Source organism: Gekko japonicus, unplaced genomic scaffold (assembly GCF_001447785.1).
Source record: "Gekko japonicus isolate JY-2015 unplaced genomic scaffold, Gekko_japonicus_V1.1 scaffold8, whole genome shotgun sequence".
Lineage (NCBI taxonomy): Eukaryota > Metazoa > Chordata > Lepidosauria > Squamata > Gekkonidae > Gekko > Gekko japonicus.
The window spans coordinates 2,860,269-2,884,438 of NW_015167057.1; the positions used below are offsets into that span (position 1 = coordinate 2,860,269).

Below are 24,170 nucleotides of genomic sequence, written 5' to 3' on the forward strand. Positions count from 1 at the left end.
TTCTCTGACCCAGTATAAGGCAGCTTCATGTGTTCATGTGTAAAGTAGGGTTGCCAACCTCCAGATGGTGGCTGGAGATCTTCTGCTATTACAACTGCTCTCCAGGTGACAGAGATCAGTTCACCTGGAGAAAACAGCCGCTTTGGAAGGTGGACTCTATGGCATTATACCCAGGGGTCATTTCCTGCAGGAGCACACAGGAGCAGAGCTCCGGCAGTAAAGAGCCCAGGGGGCGGGCACATGCAACAAGCCCCACCCCCTGCTCCCAACCCCCGGCCCCCCATTCCAAAACAGTCCATTGGCACCTTTAAGACCAAGTTTTATTCAGGTACAAGCTCTCCCTCCTCTGTGAGGGCAGATCTGTACGTTCCCCCCCCCCCCAAATAGCTAGCAATCTAAAACAGTCCAGTGGAGCTTGAGCAGTGGGTGTTGCCTTCTGACACACTTCCGATGATGTCAGGGGGTGTGCATATGCAAATAAGTTATGCTAATGAGTTATGCTAATGAGCCCCTGCACCTCTTTTTCTACAAAATGACCCCTGATTATACCCCACTTAAGTCCCTCCTCCTGTCCCCAAACCCTACCCTCCTCAGGCTCCACCTCCAAAACCTCCAGCTATTTCCTGCCCCAAAGGTGGCAACCCTAGTGTAAAGCCAGTGGTGGCTGACTTAGTGGGAAAGCTAGAAGGCCAGGAGAAAAGTCCTAGTTCTTTTGTAGGTTCATTAGAGGGCCTTTGGCCAAACCAAGGCTGTATATTCTTTGAGCTAGCTAATTAGCTAACTCATATGCCATGCTAAGAAAAAACCCGAATTCTGCAATCTGTGTTAAGTCGTACAGATTTGTCAGTCTTTGCATATATTTGCATGCTATAGTTTCCTTCTGCTGGTAATAGTATGGAGGAAGTGGAGAGAGGAAACTTTCCCACCCTCTCCGCAACTTGGGGGCAGCCAGAGAGATTGATGGGCGGTTGATTCAGGAAAGACAAAAGGAAGTAGTTCTTCACCTGTCATATAATTAACTTGTGGAACTCACTGCTACAGGATGTAGTATTGGGCAGAAGCTCAGGGCCAATTCACACATTATAAATATCACATCCCCAGGTGTCCTGTCAGCAGATATGCTCCAGCAGTTCTGTGCTCGGGAATTCATTCCCAGGTTCATGGAGGCCCACCTGAAACTGGGATTGCAGTATGCAGGGAAAGGGAATTTAAGCCTTCCTCTCTATGATGTTTGCACCCTGAAATGGCCCCAGAGAATTTCTATTGATCATTCAGGGGAAACTTGTGTGTGTGACTCTCAGTATAGCTACGTTTCCTCAGTGGGGCTCCTCTAGCAGAAAATAGTCCAGGAGACACTCAAGCCTGTTCTCCCCAAGCACCATGGTTCTGAACCAAACTGGGCAGCATACACCTGGAGCTGGATCCAACCAGCTTTTTCACTCTGTCTTGCCCAAGTCCCCTCCTTACTACACCTCACATGGCTTTTGTCCATGCTGGTCTTCTGATCCCTGGTATGGCCTTTTTGGGTTGTCCAAGGACAACCCGTCTCCCTTTTTCAGCAGCAGAAAAGCTGGTTTTATCCAACCCATGGAAATTAAGTTCTGGGCACAGACCTCACCAGAGTGCATCTGGTTGATAGAACTGCCCCGGGGGAACAGAAGAACTTTGTAACATGTGACTTTGCTCTTCAATGGCTTTAAATGGAGCTTAGACAGATTAATGGAAGATAGGACTTTTTGTTGTTGTTCAGTCGCACAGTCGAGTCCGACTCTTCGCGACCCCATGGACCAGATCACGCCAGACCTTCCTGTCTTCCGCCGTCCTCTGAAGATAGGACTACCAACGGCTATTAGACATGATGGCTAAATGAGAACTTCCATTATCAGAGGCAATGTACTTCTGAATGCCTGTTGTGGGGTAGGCAGCATCAGGGGGAAGCTTTAGCCTCTGGGCCCCCACAGTGGGCCTTCTGGGGCATGTGGTTGGCCACTGGGGGACTAGCATGATGGACTAGATGGACCAGTAATCTGAACCAGTAGGGTTAATTCCTTTGGGTTCAAGTAGCAAGGAGTCTCAGAGATACCTCCTAGTGTGTTTGGGGATTCTTTGATTTGATAGAAGAAGAAGAAGAGATTGGATTTATACCCCGCCCTTCACTCGGAGTCTCAGAGTGGCTTACAAACTCCTTTCCCTTCGCCTCCCCACAACAGACACCCTGTGAGGTAGGCGGGGCTGAGAGAACTCTGAGAGGACTGCCCTTTCAAGGACAGCTCTTGTCAGAACTATGGCTTGCCCAAGGTCATCCAGCAGCTGCAAGTGGAGAAGTGGGGAATCAAACCTGGTTCTCCCAGATTAGAGTCCACACACTTAACCACTACACCATACGTAGCTTTGGAGGAGTGTAGCTTTGGAGGAGAAGTGTGAGGTAGGCAAAAAAGGAGAGGGTCATTGTTCCTGTCATAAGAACATGAGACCAGTGGTCCATCTAGTTCCTCTGGATGCCCAACAACAGGGCATGGAGGCTGAGGCTTTCCCCTGATGTTGCCTCCTGGCTCTGAGATTCAGAGGTTTTACTGCCTCTGAGGGTGGAGGTTCCCCTCAGTCACCATGTCTGGTAGCCATTGATAGACTTAACCTCCGTGAATCTATCTAATATCTTTTTAAAGCTGTTTATTCCTGTGGCCATCTCTATGTCCTCTGGCAGCAAATTCCACATTTTAATCACTCTCTGAGGGGATCTTCACCATTGTCCTCCCATTTGCCTCTTATATATGTGCATCGACTCCAGATCCACTGTCTTTGGTGGACTTGGGTTGCACCACATTTCACATTTATCTCTGTTTTCCTAGAGGATTCGGGCATCAGGTGTTATTCTTCTGGAGACGATACTCTTTGGCTCACTCCTTCTCTACTTTCCTGTGAGTATCTGGGTTGGACCATAATGAGTTGTTTTCTCTTACACCAGAACTGTGTCAGAGGGTCTCAAGAAGAGAGTAAAGAAAGAGGTTGCACAATAGGGGTAAATGTTAGTTTCCAAGTGAATGAAGGGAAGAGGAAGAACCATTCCATTCACCTGCAACCATTCCTCTAGTGTTCATTCAGATAACAAAAATAAATGGGAATAACAAATGCCATTTGTTTGCCTTTGTTTATTTTCCCTTAATTGCCATGTGGTTTGCCTTTTATTGCCATGTGGTTTGCTTTTTAACTACCTGTAAAACTGGGACCCTTTCTCCTATCTGTCTAAAATTTAGCAAGAAAGATTTTTGGGGGGCGAGGGGACAAGTTTCTGAGAATTTCGTCCAAATCGGACAGAAAAGAAACATTTTTTTTTTTTTGCAAAACCATTCAAAATAGGGTTGCCAGGCAGTGGCCACAGGTAGGCGGGCTGCGGGTAACGATATAGGGGGCCCGCAGTGCTGACTGGGGCATCACATAACTTCTGGTAAAAGTCTGGAAGTGACACAGTGCCGCATCCCTGGAAACTCTATGGTTTTACCATAGAGTTTCCAGCAATTCCTAGACCTACCCTCTGTCACTTCTGTTTTTTTGCCAACCTCCAGGTTGTAGCTGGAGATCTCCTGGGATTACAACTGATTTCCAGGTGACACAGATCAGTTCCCCTGGGGAAAATGGCTGCTTTGGAAGGTGGACTCTGTATTGTTATATGCCACTGAAGTTCCTCCCCTCCCAAAATCACTCCCTCCTCAGGCTCCACCTCCCAAATCTCCAGGTATTTCCAAACCTGGAGCTGGCAGCCCTAGTGGGGCCCCAGCTGCTATCACAGGGATCTCCCACCCAAGAAAGGGGCAAGGAGATGGTTGCGCAGAGGCTGCCGCTCCAAAAATGCAGAACTGCATGACCGTGTGTGAATCATGCAACCATGGCAAAGCTGCATATCGTCAGGCTTAATTTTGCATAATTGGCTTGTGCTCATCATGAGGAGGAACAAGAGCAGTCCATGTGCATAGACCACTGAAGCCCATCCCCTGAGCACAAGACATCCTGCTTAGCTTTCTCCCCCTGATGTCGCCCAGCGTTGCCTGCATACATTCAGTTCTGGCTTTGCAGCCTCCCAGAGAGTTGCTGAGGCTAATAATAATAATAATAATAATAATAATAAAATAATAATAATAATAATAATGCCCAGCTTGTAAAATGGTCAGATTCTATGGGTTAAAATCCAACCAGCTTTTCTGCTAGCAAAAAGGGAAGGAGGGGTCTCCTTTGACTGCCAAAGAAAGGCTATGCTGGAATGACGGGACCTGCATGGACAAAAGCCATGTGGGACAGAGGCCAGATGAGGCGGAGAATTTGGAGAGGTGGAGTGAAAAAGCTGGCTGGATCTAACCCTGTGCCCAGAGCTAATTTCTGCACTGAATGGAATACACCCGGCCTTGTTCTTCTGATGCTTATCAGCCACAATAATGAGAAGCAAACCTTCCTATTCAGAGGCTTTATTAATCCAGAGTATCATGTTCTGGGGGCTAACCGCAGGGAACAGAGGATACCATTGTGCCATGCCTGCAAAGACCCCGGGGGGGATCCAGCTAAACCCAGTTCAAAGGCAGAAAGCTAGCCAGATGGCTTGACACAACCTAGTTACAAATGATTTGGGATTCTCTGGAGGAAATGACCGGGATAGATTGCTGGTGTAAATTTTGGGTCACCAAGGCTGCAAAAAAAATAGCCTTATCCAATCTTCTACTGCCTTGCTGAGACAAGGGCAACTGTGCTTTCCTGCTGTTTTCTGGTGGAAAGGGCCAGCTGCCTTTTATATATATGCATGTAGATTAGTATTATTTTGAGAAAAAGAAAAAGATAAGAAGACAAATGGTTATGGTAGGAAGGGGGAAATGGTACCTATCCTTGCAGCAATAGGCCACGGATTCCCTGGAAAGTACCTGGTAACCAGCTGCCATCACTCAGGACCCCCTGAGAACCTCTAGACTGACCCACTGGAAAGATCGTAAAACACAGCAATTACCATCTTTTCCTGGCCTCTCTTTTCCTGCAGGTGTTCATCCTCTACTTCAAGCCGAGCATCTTTCGCTGCATCGTCCTGCGCTGGGTGCGAATGCTGGGTTTTGCCATTGTGTATGGAACGATCACTCTCAAACTGTACAGGTAAGAATGTTGGGGAGGGGGCTAATATTGGGATATCTGGTTAATATAGCAGAGTTAGCCCAGACATAGAAGCGTGATATGGAGTGTGGTAAATAAATTGCAAAAAAAGGTCAACTTACATTTATCCAGGTAGATTCAGTTCACATTCAGGTTGCAGTCAAAAGAAGAGAAAGGAGACTAATCTAAAGAATCCTTTCCCCTATCACAAATGGCCAGCTTGTCCGGCATCACATGTGTGGGAGTATGAGGGCACTGTATCTACAGGAGAGACCTGCAGAGACGTGTGTCTCCATGAAAGGCCATGTAAAGTATGAGAGGACAAAGTGAGAGAGAGAGAGGAGAGGAGAGGTCAGACGGCAGCTCCTAGATTAAGACAAAGAGAGGCGTCTCATTCAAGGAGATAACACCAATACACACTTAGAGCAATGTAGTGCCCCCAGTATGCTCACTCCAACAGTTAGGGGGACAATTAAAATTACAGAAGAATGAGCCAGATCCATGGTCCATTTAGACCAGCATATTGACTCCAGCTCTGGTAATGGGACTGGAAACTCAATGGTACCATCGAGTTTCCAGCCCCATTGCTAGAGTGTCGCCCAGCTACGTCCCTACGTCATGTCTGGGCGATGGAATAATGCAGCGCCTGTGTTTTCCCCACGGGAATGGTCCCACGAAGAACTATATATCCCCCGCCGAATCAAGGTAAGTACTTGGGAGCCCTGGTTAGGGATCCCTAATTCCTCTTCTTCTCATGCAGCTGTAAGTCCCATTACTTTGGGGAGAGGGAATGACTGTGCAACCAGTATAAGAATTCCTACAAATCCAGAATAAGAATTCCTATACAAATCCAGATTCTACGGCAGCTTTTTCTCCAGTAGACTGAGCCCCAGTCATCAGAACTCATTTGACAGACTTACTGCCCAGCAAACTGAACACTGATTCCATAGTCTGTTTTGCCCTTATCCCATGCTTCAGATGGCTGTCCGTCTTTTATTTAATTATTCTTAAACATTGGAACACCATGTGTGTATATTTATTCAATAAAATATATATTCATCCCAGCCTTTCCCTTAGCAGCAGCACCCCCCCCCCCGAACTAAGGTTTAAAACACTGGGGGGAAATGTGCTTTGGAGAAGATATGGGATTAGTCACGGCACTGGTCCCAGCCACTCAGTACTGTGCACAATGCTGTGTTTTTGCCATAGACAGGAAAAATGGGTTCCCCAAACTGGAGAAGATCATATAACTGGCCAGAACACAGTGTACTTCTGCAGGAGGCTCACCTCTAAAATTATATGCATCAGGAAGCACCTGTAATGGAGATGAGCCCTCGATAATGTAAGATGCTGATAGTACTTAGTCTGTAAAAAGAAAAGGCACCAGTATTCATATATAAGGTTGCATTGATTTCCACCAGTTACCCCTCAGAACTTGGGCGCCCCTCTCTCAAAGGTTCTGGTGCTCTGTATCGGTGAGAACTGCCACAAAACAAGCCCTGCTGATAAACACCTTTCTTCTTTATCTCCAACGTCTGGTACTCAAAAGCATCCTGCTTCTGAACTTGGAGGACCTCTTGCATAACACAGATAATACCAACTGATGGACCTTTCCTCCTTGAGTCTCTTTTAAAAAGCCATCACAACACGGTGTGGTCTTCCAGAAATTAATTATGTATTGCATGAATACTTCTTTTTCAGTGCCTTCTGCATATATATAGTCCACCTTGGGAGTGGTGCATGGCCAGAAGGGGGCTACTGCTCACCTGCAGGGCACTGTGCATTCAGAGGGACCCTGCTAAATTGGGAAAGGCCATGGCTCAGTGGCAGAATTTCAGCCTTACATGCAGAAAGTCTCAGGTTCAATCTCCGGCATCTCCAGTTAAAAGGCACAGGATGTGAAAGACATCCAATGGAGACCCCAGTGAGCTGCTGCCAGCCTGAGCAGACAATACTGGCTTCAAAAGACCAATGGCCTGATTCTGTAAATGGCAGCTTCATCCATTCATAGTGTTAAATAGTGGGTTCTATGGATGAGCAGACCACAAATGTAGTGATCTATTTTATTAGTGATTTCAGCAACCACAAGGCTAGACTCCAGAGCCTTAGCTCTGTTAAATAGCATGCAATTGGCACATCCAAACACACCCCACTCCCAGTTATAGGCTATTTACATAACATTACTACTAGATTGGTTACTTTCAGAATCCTGGCAGGCTATTGTTCTTTTGCTTCAAGCTCAGCCATTCTCTGGGGTGATTCAATCAGGAATGATTCAATCCCAGTACATAACACATAGTTTATAGAGTTGGGGCTATGGCTCAGTGTTAGAGCATCTACTGTGCTTGTAGAAAGGCTCAGGTTCAGTCTCAAGATAAAAGTTCCTGGTGATGTCAAAGACCAGAAATCATGGAGAGCTGCTGTCAGTAGGCCATGCTGGCCTTTGTAGACCAATGATTTGAATCACTATAAGGCAGCTTCTTTTAAAGAGGGGCTGTGGGTCAGTGGTAGAACATCTGGTTTGCATGCAAAAGGTTCTTGGTTCAATCCCTGCTATCTCCAGCTTTTGAAAAAGGATTGGGTAGTAGATATGAAAGACCTGAGTAGACAGTACTGACCTTGAGGGACCAATGATATCAGAAGGCGGCTTCATGTGTTCCTTTTTCCATTAACCTCCGGCCACCTCTCTTTTCCTGTCCTGCAGGGTCTTAAAGGTCTTTCTCTCCCGCACGGCCCAGAGAGTCCCTTACATGACCAGCGAGCGGGTTCATGTGTTCCTTTTTCCATTAACCTCCGGCCACCTCTCTTTTCCTGTCCTGCAGGGTCTTAAAGGTCTTTCTCTCCCGCACGGCCCAGAGAGTCCCTTACATGACCAGCGGGCGGGTTCTGAAGATGCTGGCTTTGATCCTGCTCTTGGTGCTTTGGTTCTTAGCAGCCTGGACTGTGGGGATGTTGGAGAACATAGAGAAGAACATCCCGCTGGTGGTCCGATCCCAGACCACGAATGGCCTCCAGTTCTATATCTGCGATCATGACCGCTGGGACTACATGATGGTTGTTGGTGAGGACCGGTTCCCTAAAATGATGCTTTTCACATTTGTGGCAAGGCATCACCACCCTAAGGGCAACGCAGTATAAGTCCATACGTTCAGCTGTGAGTTTCATCAAGAGACAAGTCAGAGGGAGTTCTGTAAATCAGCCTGTTTTCAGATTGCACCTGCTGATGGAAGCAATCTGTGGTAAATTTGAATAGGGATCGTTAGTGACTTCCCCAGGCTTTGTTCCAGAAAACTCTGGAGCTGACATTAACAAGAACACATTTCTTTGATGCAGTCTGAGAGCACCTCTAGGCAGGCCCATAGCTACAGTGGGGCATCTCGGGCCTAGGCCCCCTCATTCACTGGCAAGGCCCCATCTAGCCCAGGGCCCCCCAAGTGGCAGCAGGTGCGGGGAAGGAGCCAGGTATTCCTTTAATTTGATTAGCCAGTGCCCCCTAAGAAATTTAAATGTCCCCCGACTTTAGAAATCCTGGCTACGGGCCTGCCTCTAGGCATCTACAAAGTGTTCTCAAAACACCGAGTCCTCAAAGACCAGGGGCCCCCAACCTTTTGGAGTCTCTGGACACCCTTGGAATTCTGAGACAGGGTGGTGGGCGCAGCCACAAAATGGCTGCCACAAGAGGTAGAGCCACATACACGAAGGAAGCCCAAGGACGAGGGGACAAGGGGAGTAATTAAAACAACAACACTGAGAAAGAGTGGTGGATTCCTTTAGCAGAGTGATTTTGCACAGCGGAAAATAAAGCGGACACAGACACATGCGTGTCTAGCTTATTAAAAAAAGAGAACGTTTACTATATAAAATTAGGGAAGGGTTACATGGAAGAAAAATAACAACATTCCAACTAACTAGTCTCCATCCTGCTTGTTTGTTTGCTCAGACTCGTGTGTGAGAGTCCCAAGTGTTCTGAGGCACAGAACAAAGGAAAGTTTCCCCCCAAAGCTCCACCCACGGTGGACGTGCAAAACAGCATGTACCATCTCCCAATATATTGATTAGCCAATAGTCAGTCTACAGCTCATCTCATTAGGAATAATATGTCCCGCTTCTTGGCAGGAAGATTCTACATGACATTTCATTGGTCCTGTGCTAACAAACTAACGTTAACACACACAAACAACAGCTTAACTCTTTCATGACTGAAAGAGTGACACTTGCAAAAATCCCAACAAAGAGGAGAGAGAGAATAAAACCAACACTTTGGTGGCAGCTGACACCAAAGCAATGTTATTTATACATAACCAATCAGGTCTCCAGTGGCTGATCAGAAGTCCTGCTGGGAAGGACCCCACCTGGCCCCACTCAGGCCAGTAGCCAGGATTTTGTGGCTTCTGGGGCAAAACTTTTTCTGGTGGGGCTGCCATTATTTGCCATAATGAAGGGGTGGCAGCGCACAACCCTCTACCTCCGCTCCTGCAAGATTTAAAGGGCCCTTCAGCTGATCAACAGGCAGCATGTGGCCTACCAGTCAGCTGGAGGGCACTTTAAATCTTGCAGGAGCGGAGGTAGAGGGTTGTGTGCTGCCACCCCTCTGCTTCTTCTCAAAAGCATTTAAAGGATCCCTTTAAATGCTTTTGGGGAGAAGCAGGGGGAGGCCTTTAAGGAAGGGGTTGGCCCTTTAAGGAAGGGGGCAGAGCCCCCAACAGCCCCACCGTAGCTACGGGCCAGGCCCCACTCACCTGGTGTAGTGGTTAAGTGCTAGGGTTGCCAAATCCCCCCGGGGGGCAGAAATCCTTCCGCCCCAGAGGCCCGTTCCCTGACGCTGGGGAATCGGGCCCCGGGGGGAACCCCGCCCCAGCGTGCATGTCACAGGGAAGTGACGTTATGACGCCGGGCACGCTATGGTTTTCCCTTGTATGGTCATGGCCCCGCCCCCAGCATGCCTGACGTCATGACGTCACTTCCCTGTGACGTGCAGGTGGCGCGCACCGGGAGCCGCGCAGGAGTCCCCCGCCGGCAAGGTAGGTAACATTTGGCAACCCTATTAAGTGCGTGGACTCTAATCTGGGAGAACCGGGTTTGACTCCCCACTCCTCCACTTGCACCTGTATGGATGAGCTTGGGCAAGCCACAGTTCTGATAAGAGCTGTTCTTGAAAAAGTGCAGTTTCTGTCAGAGCTCTCCTTTGGGTAGTGAAGGGTGGGTATAAATCCAATCTCTTCTTCTCTTCTTCTAAAAACAACTGATGGGTGCCAGGAGAGGTATCAGTGGGCAGCATGGTGCTTACGGGTGCCATTCCAGGGACCCCTGCAGCCTAGTCAGCCTCCACCAACCAGATGTTAGAGACGAGCCAGACTTTATGGGGAAGGCGAACGGCTTCCAGCCACCTTTGCTTTCAGCCCCTCTCTTTCTTGGAAATTGGGAAGGATAGAAGAGGCGGGGGGGGGGGGGGGGGGGGGAGGACGGTTGGAACCTTGCCCCAATTTTTTATTTCCCCTTCCCCCTTTTCTCCACTACCCTCCAGCGGAGATGCTGTTCTTGTTCTGGGGAAGCTTCCTCTGCTATGCCACACGGACCGTCCCTTCTGCTTTCCACGAGCCACGCTACATGGGGATCGCTCTCCACAACGAGCTGATTATTTCTGCCACGTTCCACGTAGTCAGGTGAGAACGGATAAGTGACCTTTGAGTCGGGGACCTCAAGTTTTGCTGCTTTGTTGGCCTGGGGGAGGAGGGTAAGAGAGTGAGCTCTGAGCTAGGGAATATTTTCTCCCCCTTCCCCCCCCCCCCCAGATCTACAGTTGAAAGGTTCATTATGAGATTCACTCTCAGATTACTTCCTTCTCCCCCCCCTCTCATTGTTATCTTCCCCCTTAAGCGGAATCTCTACCGATTTGAAGAAGTGAGCTGTGGCTCATGAAAGCTCATGTTTAAATACACGTTGTTGGTCTTTAGGGTGCCAATGGGCTTTTGTTTGACTTCTTAGGCAAGCCACTGTTCTCTCGGCCTCTGTATGTTTCACCAACAGCAAGAATTATTTCCACGGTGGTGAAATTCCCCGCACAGATGTTTTTAAAACTGTGGGTTATGTGAAATTTCACATAACCCGCAGTTTTAAAAATGTCAATGTGGGGAATTTCACTACTGCGGAAATGGTTAGGGGGTTAATAATATTAGCCTATTTCACAGGCAATGCTCCCTCTAAGCTGTGGAGTCTTGTGAGCAAAAAATCTACTTTGTGAGCTCCTGGCATGAAAGTTGTGAGCGAGCGATTTGGCGACTGCATAAATGAGTTTGCTCCGGAGCCATCCTTCCTGAGCTGAGACAAGAATGTGTGAGCCGGAGGCTAAAAAACTGAGAGCTAGCTCACACGACTCAGAGGGAACACTGTTCACAGGGCCGGAGCATGGATGGTGTGGGTTAGGCACTTAGGAAAACTGCTAGATATGAATTCAGATAATGTGAACAGTATTAAGAGTGCCGCTAACTCTGGTAGCAGAAACTACCAAAAATCCAGCTGTTTATTGAAAATATTTATATCCCAGTCAGTGAGACTTGTAAGCAGTTTACATCAATTAAAACCTAGTGAAATCTCAGTTCACAGAAATACAAGTTTTAAAAAAGCAGGTCAGTAACCTCCACTCATGATGAGTAAAGCATGTCAGGAAAATTCCACTGAAAATCTTTGCAAGATTTAGAGCTGTTCTTGGGGAGCTGGTTTCCTAACATAGGAGCAACCACTTGACCAAGCTCGAGGATAAACAATTCTCACCAAGCCGACTGGACGAACTACTCATAATCTCTGATCTGATGACCGGAGCTGCCTTGTGGGCACATATGGGATCCAGGTGGCCCCACAGATATGAGAGTCTCAGGCAGATCAAGATGGGTAGCCGTGTTAAGTCTGTCTGTGGCTGCAGAAAAGAGCAAGAGTCCAGTAGCACCTTAAAGACTAACAGAATTTGTGGCAGGGGAGGAGCTTTCGTGAGCCACTGCTCACTTCTTCTACAGCACTTTAAAAGGGTAACACTGACACCTTGAATTTGACACAGCAACAGATTGGCAGCCTATGGGACAACTTGGGTTGACATGTACAGAACACTTAGCCAGTCAATAGTGTAGCTGCTGCATTCGGTACCAATTGTAGCTTCAGTTGCCTTCAAGGACAGCCCCATGTAGAATGCCTTACAGTAGTCTAGCCTCGAGGTTAATGTAGCATGGATTAGCGCAGCTAGGTAGGGCGAGTCTCAAAAGGAGGACAATATCCATGACAGATGAAGCTGAAAAGTGTTTAAAATGGGTTGTTTAAAAGTGAACTTGCTAGCATCCTAACAGGGACTGTATTGCTTGCTAACTCCTCCTGCCCTCCTTCACAATCCAATGCCTATATTTCTGGCTGTAGGTTTTTAATGGTTCCCTCCCTGCATCCAGACTGGACACTGTTGCTGTTTTTCATTCACACACATATCACGACCACGTTGACGTTGGCACTCCTTTTCATCCCAAAGGTACGAACTTGCAGAATCTGTAAAAAAATATAAGAGCTTGGTCTGTTTCTCTTCCAGCCCTCATATATGTGTGTGTGTGTGTGTGTGTGTATCTATATTATTTTATTTGTTCAACTTATATCCCGCCCTTCCTGCAAGCGGGCTTGAGGCAGGTAACAACAACAGAACACACCCCAAAATTAAAACAACTTACATAAGCAAGAACAGTTAAGCGGGACCTTCTACAGTTTCGCAGGGCCTGCAAGACGGAGCTCTTCCGCCGGGCTTTTGGAGCCGCCACCACTGCTACCATCACCACCATCACCACCAATAACAACTGATAGTTATGGCGGAAGCCCTGAGCAGTAGGTCCCCGAGACTATTGCCCGGTCCATCCCTCTCTTCCCCAGAATGGAAGCGGACCAACAGAACTACTGAACATTGGAATTTCTAGCACTTTAATAATGTCGTTTTTTACATTGTTTATATTACTGTATGACTCATTTAAATTGGTATCAACTGTGATGAATGCGTTTTATGTATTATGAAGTTTTATGTTGTTGGAAGCCGCCCTGAGCCAGACTAGGCCGGAAAAGGCGGGATAAAAATTAATATAAAAATCAAAATTTGATAAAAAATCAAATTTGATAAAAATCAAAAATAAATAAATAAAACAAGAAAATATCAGTCTAATTGGCAGCAATTCATGAATCTCGCGACGTTTCACAATGTGCATTAAAAATCATGACATTTCAGGTTTTCTATTCTGCCTCTGTGAAAGTATGATTCTATACAAAGACCTAAATCTGAACTCTCCTGCAAACTAAGGATAAGTTCTTTTGGCATTACTTAGGTGTGGTTCCAGGTTCTACATCTCTGTGTCAGAATGCCTCTAAAATGTTGTGCAAAAAACTCTCAATATTAAATGGCTTTTGAGATCAAACTAATTCCCCTGCCTCCCATGTTTTATTGTTAATTTTGCTTCGCTATTCATTTTAAGGCATGATTCTTATATTTGGTATGCATGGCAGACAAATTCAGAGATGAGAGGCCTTCTCATAATCACAACAGGTAAATGGAACCTTCATTTACAGGGGCAGTATACCTCTGATTTCTAGAGGCTGGGGAGAAATAACGGGCAATAGAAATCGCCTTGCCACACATGATGCACAAATCTGTGCCCCGTGTGCCCCCCGGGGCCAAATAACGCATGGTTGGAGTCCAGGGAGAGGATGAATATCTGTTTATTGCAATAATCAGGAAAATACAGGACTGGATACCTTGGCACCCAGTAACACCAAGCTGCATTCTGCCCCAACCAGGAAGGGCAATAGGTATTATACCCCAAATGACATCGTTATAGAATCATAGAATCACAGAGTTGGAAGGGGCCATACAGACCATCTAGTCCAACCCCCTGCCCAATGCAGGACCAGCCTAAAGCACCTCTGACAAATATTCGTCAAGCCTCTTCTTGAAAGCGGTCAGTGAAGGGGAGCTAACCACCTTCCTAGGCAGCTGATTCCACCTTTGAACCACTCTGACCGTGAAAAAGTTTTTCCTAATATCCAGCCGATACCTTTCTGCATGTAATTTAAACCCATTGCTTCGGATTCTATCCTCTGCTGCCAACTGGAACTGCTCCTTGCCCTCCTCCAAATGATAGCCTTTCAAATATTTAACGAGAGCAATCATGTCCTCCCTCAATCTCCTCTTCTCTAAACTAAAAATTCCCAAGGCCCTTAGCAAAAAGTCATTAAGCCTGTCTGCTTTTTCTCTGTCCTCCACCAGAAATCTTTAATTGGTGTCCAACAGGTCTCGTCATCAGAACACCATTTTAGCTGGCATTTCTCTATTGGCAAACCCCTATCTGGATCTTAAGTGTCAATAATTGTGTCATCTTATCTGGTCCCAGAACAGTGGAAAACATCAATGAACAGAGGGGCTACCTTCTGGCATCATTCCTGGCTTATTTGCTTCAGCCTGGAACTAGGGAGTTTTCCGATAAAACACATGAAACTTAGCTCTTGGCAGACCTAGTGGGGCCAGATGCTCTATTCTACACAAAAAGTTATTTGTTTTGAAAACACTTAAGAATCTTTCCATCTCATAACTTCTCTCAACTGTCCTTCAGCTGAGGAACTTGTAATTTCAAAACATACATTCCATTCCATTATTTTCTGAATCTATCTAATAGAACCTTTGACAATTAAAAATACTCTAATTACTTCTATTCTAAGTCTCTTCTGCTTGTGCAGCTGCCGAGCCATGGCTTTTGACCTCCTACTTCCCAGCGGTACTAATTCTTCACAGGATTGTGACTGCAGTATTTGGGCTGCAGCACTGGCAGCCATTGTTAGGAGCAGGGCAAAGTGCTATTGGAATCGCAGAGGGTAAGGATAGGAGTGGAGGAGGCAGGAGTTTGGAAGCCAACCAGAGATGCTCAGAAGGTCTAATAACAAGTGAAAGTTGCCCACTGGAGAACAGTATCCTTTAGCGTAGTCATTCCCCTGCTGGGGCCAGGGGATCCCCCAATTTTGGGAGGCCCAATCCGTTGCGGCCCCGCTGACTGGCCGGGGAAGCCCCACCCCCAAGAAGCCCCCTGCCAGCACAATGACATCCCCCAGGAGTGACATCATCACATTTCCGATGGCAGGGGTGACACTCTAGGTTTTGAGCAATACTCTATGGTTTTGAGGCCAAAAAACTCATAGAGTTTCACCCAAAACCTAGAGTGTTGCTTCCAACATTGAAAATGCGATGATGTCACTTCCAGGTGACTTCATTGTGGCGGTGTGCACACTCCAGGCGTGTGCCAAAATAACTGCAGGAAGGGAGTCCCCCTGCTGGCAACCCTACTATCGTTCCAAAACCAGTGGGTTCCAGCACACACCTTGGTCACTTCCTGTGAGACTAAAGCTAGCAATGAAACGGGCATTGATATCTGGACTCTGATCCCTTTTCTCTGAGCCACATTTTACGGACGGCCTACCTAACCACTATTTATGTAACACAGGGATCCCCAACCTATTTGAGCCTGTGGTCACCTTTGGAATTCTGATGCAAGGTGGTGGGTGCAACCGCAAAATGGCTGCTGTGGGAGGCCAGGCACAAAATGGCCACCATGGGCAGTGGAACCAACCGCACACAGAAAGGAAGTCCAAGTGGAGCGGGCAAGCGGAGTCATTTTTGAAAATGCTCTGGGAAATAGGAGCGAGACGGAGAATAAAAACAACACTGTAGTAGCACTTGCTTTAGAAACAACATTATTTTAATCTGCACAGCCAATTAGATCTCCAATGGCCACCCAGAAGCCCTGCTGAGCAGGAGCCCCGCCCACTTCCTAAAAACATTTGGAGGGAACCAGGAACGGTATTGGTGAGTGCCATGGTGCCCCTGTTGAAGACCCCTGGTATCACACATGATTAGGGTACAAATAATTAATAATATCATATTGCATCGTGTGAGGTATAGCCAGGAGATCCTAAGATTATCTGGCAGCTCTTTTAGTGCTGAGCTAGACTTATTTTTTGGGTTGAGAGAGCTCTGGAAGAGCTGCGACTGGCCCAAGGTCTCCCAGCAGGCTTCATATGGAGGAGTGCGGAATCAAACCCAGTTCTCCAGATTAGAGTCCGCCACTCTTAACCACTACACCACGCTGGCTCTCTGTGATTAGGGTGCAGAAGGTCCCAGGCAGCTCCAGTTAAAGGATCTCAGGTAGCAGACGACAGAGAAGACCTTTCGGTGCCTGAGGTTCTGGAGAGTTGCTGGCCAGCAGTGAAGAGGGGCTGCAGCTCAGTGACGGAGCATCTGCTTCACTGGCAGTAGACCTTAGGCTCAATTCCTGGCACCTGCCGTTAAAAGGACCAGGAGAAGCCCTCCACCTGAGAACCTGGAGAGTGTTTTCGCCAGGAACTGAAAGGCTACGCTACTAGAAAATAAAATAAAATGCAAATATTTATTACACTGTGCACAGAATTTTAGGATTAAAAACGACATACATTGGAGACCATTAAAAACTCAGATCAGAATCTACAGCAACGAGGTGAAGTTGCACCTTCAATAACAAAGAATCACAATGATGGTTACATGTATATTAACGAAAGGACCCAACGCATTTTGGCCCAAAGGGCCTCCATCAGTAGTCAAAATTGCACTAACCCACACGAAAACTGTAACAATATCCACATAAAATTTCTTTACAGGCCCATCAGGTTGTGAATGAGTAACTAACAAAGTAGAACAAATTTATAAAACTTTGTTGGTCTTAAAGGTGCCACTGGACTCTAAATTTGTTCTACTGCTTCAGACTAACATGGCCAACTAGCTGGGTCACTAAAATAGTGATGCCCCTAGCAATAGTCTTAAATCAATCCTATATATACTGAGGAGCCCTGACTCATCAAAGATAGTCACTAGGAACCACCATTAGACCTGTCCTGGGCTGTAATTCAGCTCCCAGTGTGTGTTCATGTGTAAACCAGACAGGATAAAACGGTTTCATATGTACATCAGCTTAGATTGGGTGCCGTGGCTCAGTGATGGAGCAACTGCTTGGCACATAGAAGGTCTGGGTTCAATCCCTGGCATCTCCATTTGAAAGAACCAGGCAGTAGATGATGCGAAGGACCTCCAGCCTGACACTCCGGGGAGCCCTGCCAGTCTGAGTAGACAGTGCTGGCCTTGACAGACCAAGGCTTTGTCACAGACGGGGATAGGGTTGCCAAGTGACTTACTGTTAAAAGCAGGGGAGAGTTGGTCCCTAGCTGGGACATTTGCGTGCGCGCCGCAATGATATCACCCGGAAGTGACGTTATCATGTTGGGCACATTGCCGGCTGACACTCTATCAATTAGCCTGGAAACACATAGAGTTACCAGGCTGATTGCTAGAGCGTCAGCCGGCAACATGCCCAACGTGATGACATCACCTTCGGGTGACATCATTGCGCCTCCCAGGCAGGCTCCAAATTGAATTTATGTAATTAACTATGATTTAATTAGCTGTGTCCCCCCCCAGGCCCCCTCCCCAAAAAATCCCTAGCTGTGGGGCTGTCTCAGACCCTTTTCAAACTACCTTTGTATTCCATTTTAGTAACTGGCTGCTAATGGATTTTCTCCTGTCATTTCAGACAGACTTGTTTTAGTAACCAGCTGCTAGTGGAATTTATTTACCTGTTCATACAAACCCACTTGTCTTGGGTTTGCAAAGCGTGGTTGAGCCACTTTTGAGGCTTTTTTGCTTTCTTCCATTTTCTACCCCTTCGTTGCGCTTCTGAATTGCTGTGATGTGCTGTTTAAAGTGTCAATAGCACTTCCTACAATGCCGCTTCTCCTCCACACCATTTTTCGCCACACAATCTTCCTCTGACTTTTTACAAAAACCTTCTAAGGTGAGTGCAGTAGCGCTAAACCACGATATCACTTTAGTGTTATAGCAGCACCATTGAGATGCATCTCAGTGGTGCCGTTATAGCACTGAAGTGCTATAGCAGTTTAGCGTTATAGCACTCACCTTAGAATGTTTTTTTAAAAGTCTAAGGAAGATCATGTGGGAGGGGGAAGAGGAGACTGGGTTTATACCCCGCCCTTCACTTGGAGTCTCAGAGTGGCTTACAATCTCCTTTCCTTCCTCTCCCCACAATGGACACCCTGTGAGGTAGGTGGGGCTGAGAGAGCTCTGAGAGAACTGCTCTGAGAGAACTGGGACTGGCCCAAGGTCACCCAGCTGGCTGAACATGGAGGAGTGGGTAATCAAACCCGGTTCTCCAGATTAGTCCCCCGCTCTTAACCACTACACAAAACTGGCTCAAAATGACCAAAGCACTTCAGAGATGGCTCATTAATGGAAGGAAATTTACTGTATGAAACCCCTATCCCTGTAGCGCTTTACTTGAAATTGGGCCAGTGACGAATAACATCTGGTTTAGAATGGTAATGTGAAGGGCCTCGGTAGAAGGCAGCTTCATGTCTTTAATATTTTGCTGAGTGGACCAGTGGTCTGATTCGGCATAAAACTGCTTAATTTGCTGATTCTAGGCTGATAATTTTATCTCTCTCTCCAGACTCACTTGTAGACTCTCTGCTCAATTAATTCAATGGCTGGTAAAGTACCAAATGCTTACATATGAGCAGTAAACACAATCCCAGAATGCAATGTGGCCATCTGGTGGATAAAGTTGTGAGAAGAGCCACGAGTTCAAGGATTTTATACATGTCTGCATGTGTGCAGGTGTGTGTGTGGGGATCCAACCTGAAGTAGGTTTTTAAAATAATTGGGAAAATGTCACATTGCTGGGGATCGACATGAAAACTCATATCCCAGGATTTTGAATAGCTTTCTCCTCTGCAGCCCAAAATCTCAACCCTAACCAGTATTCCCTCTAAGCTGAGTTAGTGTGAGCTAGCTCACAAATTTTCAGCCTCATTTGTTATTATTTGCTTGAATGTAGTGGGGGGGGGTCATATGTTTTTATCCTGCTCTGTTGCTATGGGTTGCTGCTGCTGCTGTTATTGCTGCTGCTACTGCTGCTGCTGTTGTTTTCAGCCTCCGGCTCACACGTTTTTTGTCTTAGCTCAGGAAGGATGGCTCCAGAGCAAGCTAATTTATGCAGTAGCCATATTGCTCGCTCACAACTTTAATGCCAGTAGCTCACAAAGTAGAATTTTTGCTCACAAGACCCCACAGCTTGGAGGGAACATTGAAAAGAGAAGAAGAGGAGATTGGATTTATATCCCGCCTTTCACCACCCAAAGGAGTCTCAGAGCGGCTTACAATCTTCTTCCCTTTCTTTCCCCACAACAGACACCCTGTGAGGTAGGTGGGGCTGAGAGAGCTCTTTCAAGGACTGCCCTTGAGAGAACAGCTCTGAAAGAACTTGTAATTGACCCAAGGTCACACCAGCAGATGCATGTGGAGGAGTGGAGATTCAAACCCAGTTCTCCCAGATTAAAGTCCGTGCTCCTATATTTTATATTGTTATTTATTGTTTTATTAATATAATTAATATTTATATAACATATTATATAATTAATAATTGTAATTACTTTAATAATAAATTTAAAGAATTTAATTTTATTTTAAATATCTATATATAGAGTTTAATTTCTGTTGTTATTGTTTTTCCTTCTTAACAAAGTTTGTTGATAACAAAATGGTCACTTTTATTTCCTATATTTTCCCTTCCAAGCCTTTACACTCAAGAGCATTAAAGCCCTCTTCATACAGGCCAGTTTTGTATAGTAACTAAGCAATTTACTAATAACATAGCAAAATTATTATTTAATTATACTTGATAAAATCACAACACAAATTGTTGCATGCGAATATGACATGTTTTAATCCTAAAATAACGATATAAAATATAGGTAACACCTGTTCATTCTCATAAATGGAGATGAATGGTTATCCACAATTATAAATATCTATGGTGCTTTACATGGTATTTTTCCATGTGGGCTTCTTTCCATGTGGGCCTTTTTTATGTATGGACTTTTTTCTGTGTGGGTTTATTTCCTTGTGGGCAGCTTTCCGTGTCAGCATTTTTCCATGTGGGCTTTTTTCCTGTGAGCATTTATGACCGTGGGGCTTTTCTGTGAGCTTTTTTCCTGTGGGCTTTTTCCCGGTCGCCGTTTTCTCCAGGGGAACTGATCTCATTTGCCCGGAGATGAGTTGTAATTCCAGCTCTCCAGCCACAACCTGGAAATTGGCAACCCTTATTGCTCACTTTACCACACCTCCATGTGCCTGGAAATTAAGTTCCAGCATACAACTTCTAGCACACATTTGCCTTGACAGGACCCGAGATGGACCTGCAAACATTACAGTGTTTTTGTTGGTTTTTTGCCAACAAATCGAAGCCGACTTATGGCGACCCCGTCATGTTTCCAAGGGAAGATAAGTTCAAAGGTGGCTTGCTGTTGCCTGCCTCTGCATAGCAACTCTGGTATTCTTTGGTGGTCTCCAATCCAATGTTCCTTCTAATTTTTTCCACCCTACTGAGCAGAGCAGTTCACATCCTGAGCAGGATAGAACTGCTGTAATCTTAAAATGGGCAGTGCAGGACCCTGTGTGGCTCCAGATTGCTGCTGAGTGGGGCTTCCTGTGTTAATAAGTAGCTGCTCATATGCACAGCTTAGAGGGAACACTGCTCCCATCTAAATACTGACCAGAGCTGACCCTGCTTAACTTCTAAGATCTGACGAGATCAGGCTAGCCTGGGTTATCTGGGTTAGGGCTGCACAGTGTATAGGTAGGCCCAAAGGACCACAGACAGATCCTTAATCCTTTTTATAGCTATCAATACCCATAGCTGTGACAACCTCCCGTGTGCATGTGCTTGAATGCCATAAATTAATCATGTAGTGCTGGAAGAGTTTTTAGCATCTTGACGTGAACCTACCTTTGATTTATTTACTGGGTACATCCTACTGCCAACATCTAGAATGAGCAAGACACTAGCATTCTTTACATGTTGTAGTGAACATGTGTACATCTTGCATGTAGGTGCTTTTATCTGTTTGTAAGAAAGAGGCAACAGACGTTCAGTTAGCAAATGAAATCAGGGAACAGTTTCTGGATTAACGTGTGGTTTCAGTCACACGTTTGGGTATACATGTGTTGAACACAATATGAGAATTACTCAATGCACATATAAAGAAAAATCAAATGTACCCTGTCTATGGATTGTATGTATGTTCACTGTAACTTGTGAACAGGCCTTTTGGAAGAATATTTTCTGTGTTCACTTTTTGCACCTTTTAATCCTTCAAGATTATTATTATTATTATTACATGGGATTTTTACCCTGCCCACCCCCGAAGGGCTCTGGGCGGCTTACAGAGTATCGTGTGTGTACACACTTTCTGGAATCCTAACTATGGCCACAAATTCAGGGGGATGGGAACCCTACCAGATACCCTCCGAAGGCTTTTTTCCGCAGATGTTCTTGCTTCTCCTTCCGTCTTTTTTTCCGGGCGGTCACATGCCTCTTCGCGCAGTTCTTACTTAGAGGGGGGGACTTCAGTTAGCATATTGCAAGATGCTCTATTAACTGCAGGGAAGCTGATTTAGGTTTGTAAGTTGCATGCCAAAAATGGATGATCAGAGTTTTGCTATAGTTTGGAATATTTGTACATGGAAAAACCGACCCTTTAAATATCAGTGAGCTTAAGGGAGCATAGGCCAAAAGCTGCAATTGGAGCCGGATTCCAGTTTATTACGCTTGCTAGATCACAGAATCCAATTTTTTTTTTTTTAGGTCAAAAGACTTTTTTTATTTTCAATTATTATCACATTTTACATCTTTTTATCAATTAGTTGAATATTCCCTTTTCCCTCCCTCCCCCAAAAGGCTTCCCGCAATGCACTTCCCTCATGTCCCACATAGATAAACTCAGGATAACATCAAGTACTTAATATTGTTCTAAACATAGTAAATTTTGTCTCACGTCCCAGTTCTTTTCTAAATATATCTTAAAGTCCTTCCATTCTTCAAAAAATTCTTGGTCCTCTTTATTGTTCAATTTTTTGGTTATTTTGTCCATCTCAGCCATGAACAGAACTTTTTGTATCCATTCTTCCAGATCTGGTATTTTTTCTTGCTTCCAATATTGAGCATATATCATTCTTGCCGTTGTTATCAAATACCAGAACAGTGTCTTTTTTGTTACATTCAGTTCTTCTATTTTTAAACCTAAGAGCAGAATTTCAGGCGATTTTTTAAAAGAACATTTTAGAATCTTTTGCATTTCGTTGTGGACCTTTGTCCAAAAGTCCCTAGCTTTATCACATGTCCACCACATGTGATAAAATGAGCCCTCATGTTTTTTACACTTCCAACATTTGCTAGACATATTCTGGTTCATATTCGCTATTTTCTTAGGTGTCATGTACCATCTATACATCATTTTGTAACAATTTTCTTTTACATTAGTACATACAGACAATTTCATAGAATTTTTCCACAAATATTCCCATGTTTCTATAGTTATTTCCTTATTCATATTAACTGCCCATTTTATCATTTGCTCTTTTACAGATTCATCCTCCGTAAACCATTTCAACAGTATTTTGTACATATTAGAAACCATTTTCCTCCCCCCACTTTCCCAAACAGTTTCTACTTCATTTCTATCTTCTCTAAAACCATAGTTTTTCTTATCCATTTTAAAAACATCATAAATCTGCATATATTTTAACCATTCATAGTTATATTGAATTTCATCCTGCCCTTTCATTACCCATTATGTTCCTTGCTTCATAATTAAGTCTCTATAAGGCAACCACTCCTTGCCTTGCTGTCTTGAATATGGTGTCAAAACTTCTGTTGGTACAATCCATAATGGCCTTGCATCTCGAAAATATCTTCTGTATCTTGTCCATGTCACAAATAAAGCACGCCTCACCACATGATGTCTGAAAAAACTATCCATTTTTGTCTTCTCATACCATAGGTATGCATGCCAACCAAACCTACAATCATGGCCTTCTAATGCCAGCAGTTTTTTGTTGTCCAGTCTCACCCATTGTTCCATCCATGTTAAGCAAACTGCTTCATAATACAGTCTTAGGTTTGGTAGCTGCAGCCCCCCTCTTTCTTTTGCGTCACAGAGAATTTTCATTTTAATTCTGGGCTTCTTGCCTGCCCAGACAAATTTCGAGATTTCCTGTTGCCATTTGGTTAATATATCCGTCTTGTACAGTATTGGAATAGATTGGAATAAGAACATCACTCTCGGTAACACATTCATTTTTATCACTGATATCCTACCCATAAGAGATAGGTTCATGTTGTCCTATACAGAATCCAAATGTTTTAAATGTATTCATTGTCAATAATTTTATAATAATTTTAACACTGAGGCAGATTACATCTTCATTTCCCAACTGGGTTCAACCTATCTGCTTGGTAAATTATTCAGGAGTTAATATTTATCAGTTTTTAAATTTCTTTTGGAATTATTGCTTCCATATTGCTTGCATTGGGTTCAATCAGTTTTTCTTCTGGTAGACAAGGAAATCAGGGTCCTCCTCAGTGAGTACCAAAAAAGATTATGCTGGGTGTTAAAGGACCTCCCGGAAGGGAAAGGGGCAAGATTGGGTGAAAAAACCAGCTGGATCTAACCATATGGAATTAGTATTTGAGTTGGTCTGGTGTCTTCTGCCGTTTCCTTTTCACACATTCTTTGCTAAAATCACAAAATATTGGGCTTTTCTGCATTTTCCTCGCTTGAGTGTTCCTGTTGTTCCAGGGTTTTTTTCCCTATTCTACATGTGATTTGCTCGATCTAGTGGTCGATTTGATATTGGATCGCGTTATGTTTGGTATATCTCCCTGCAGATTTAAACTGCAGGTTTTTATGCCTGACATACAGCAATGTAATATTGAATTGACCACCAGAGGGAGCAAAACACACATGGAACAGGGAAAAAACCACAGCAGCAACAGGAACACACAAGTGAGGAAAATGAGAATGCGGAAAGGCCATTTAAACCTGTGTTTAAATAAGCACCACATTGCCCATCGTAGATTCTGATAAAAAATTTCAGTTTTCACCTG

General features: G+C 45.1%; 1 protein-coding gene across 1 annotated transcript in view; it reads left to right on the forward strand.

Moving 5' to 3' along the window:
- GPR179 (G protein-coupled receptor 179) overlaps positions 1-24,170 on the forward strand; it is a 92,739-nt gene that overhangs the window by 55,517 nt on the left and 13,052 nt on the right. The window contains exons 5-10 of the mRNA XM_015412429.1: positions 2,850-2,918; positions 5,018-5,127; positions 7,947-8,185; positions 10,649-10,787; positions 12,526-12,631; positions 19,446-19,477. Of these exons, the coding sequence (XP_015267915.1) occupies positions 2,850-2,918; positions 5,018-5,127; positions 7,947-8,185; positions 10,649-10,787; positions 12,526-12,631; positions 19,446-19,477 (695 nt within the window). The remainder of the gene's footprint in view (positions 1-2,849; positions 2,919-5,017; positions 5,128-7,946; positions 8,186-10,648; positions 10,788-12,525; positions 12,632-19,445; positions 19,478-24,170) is intronic.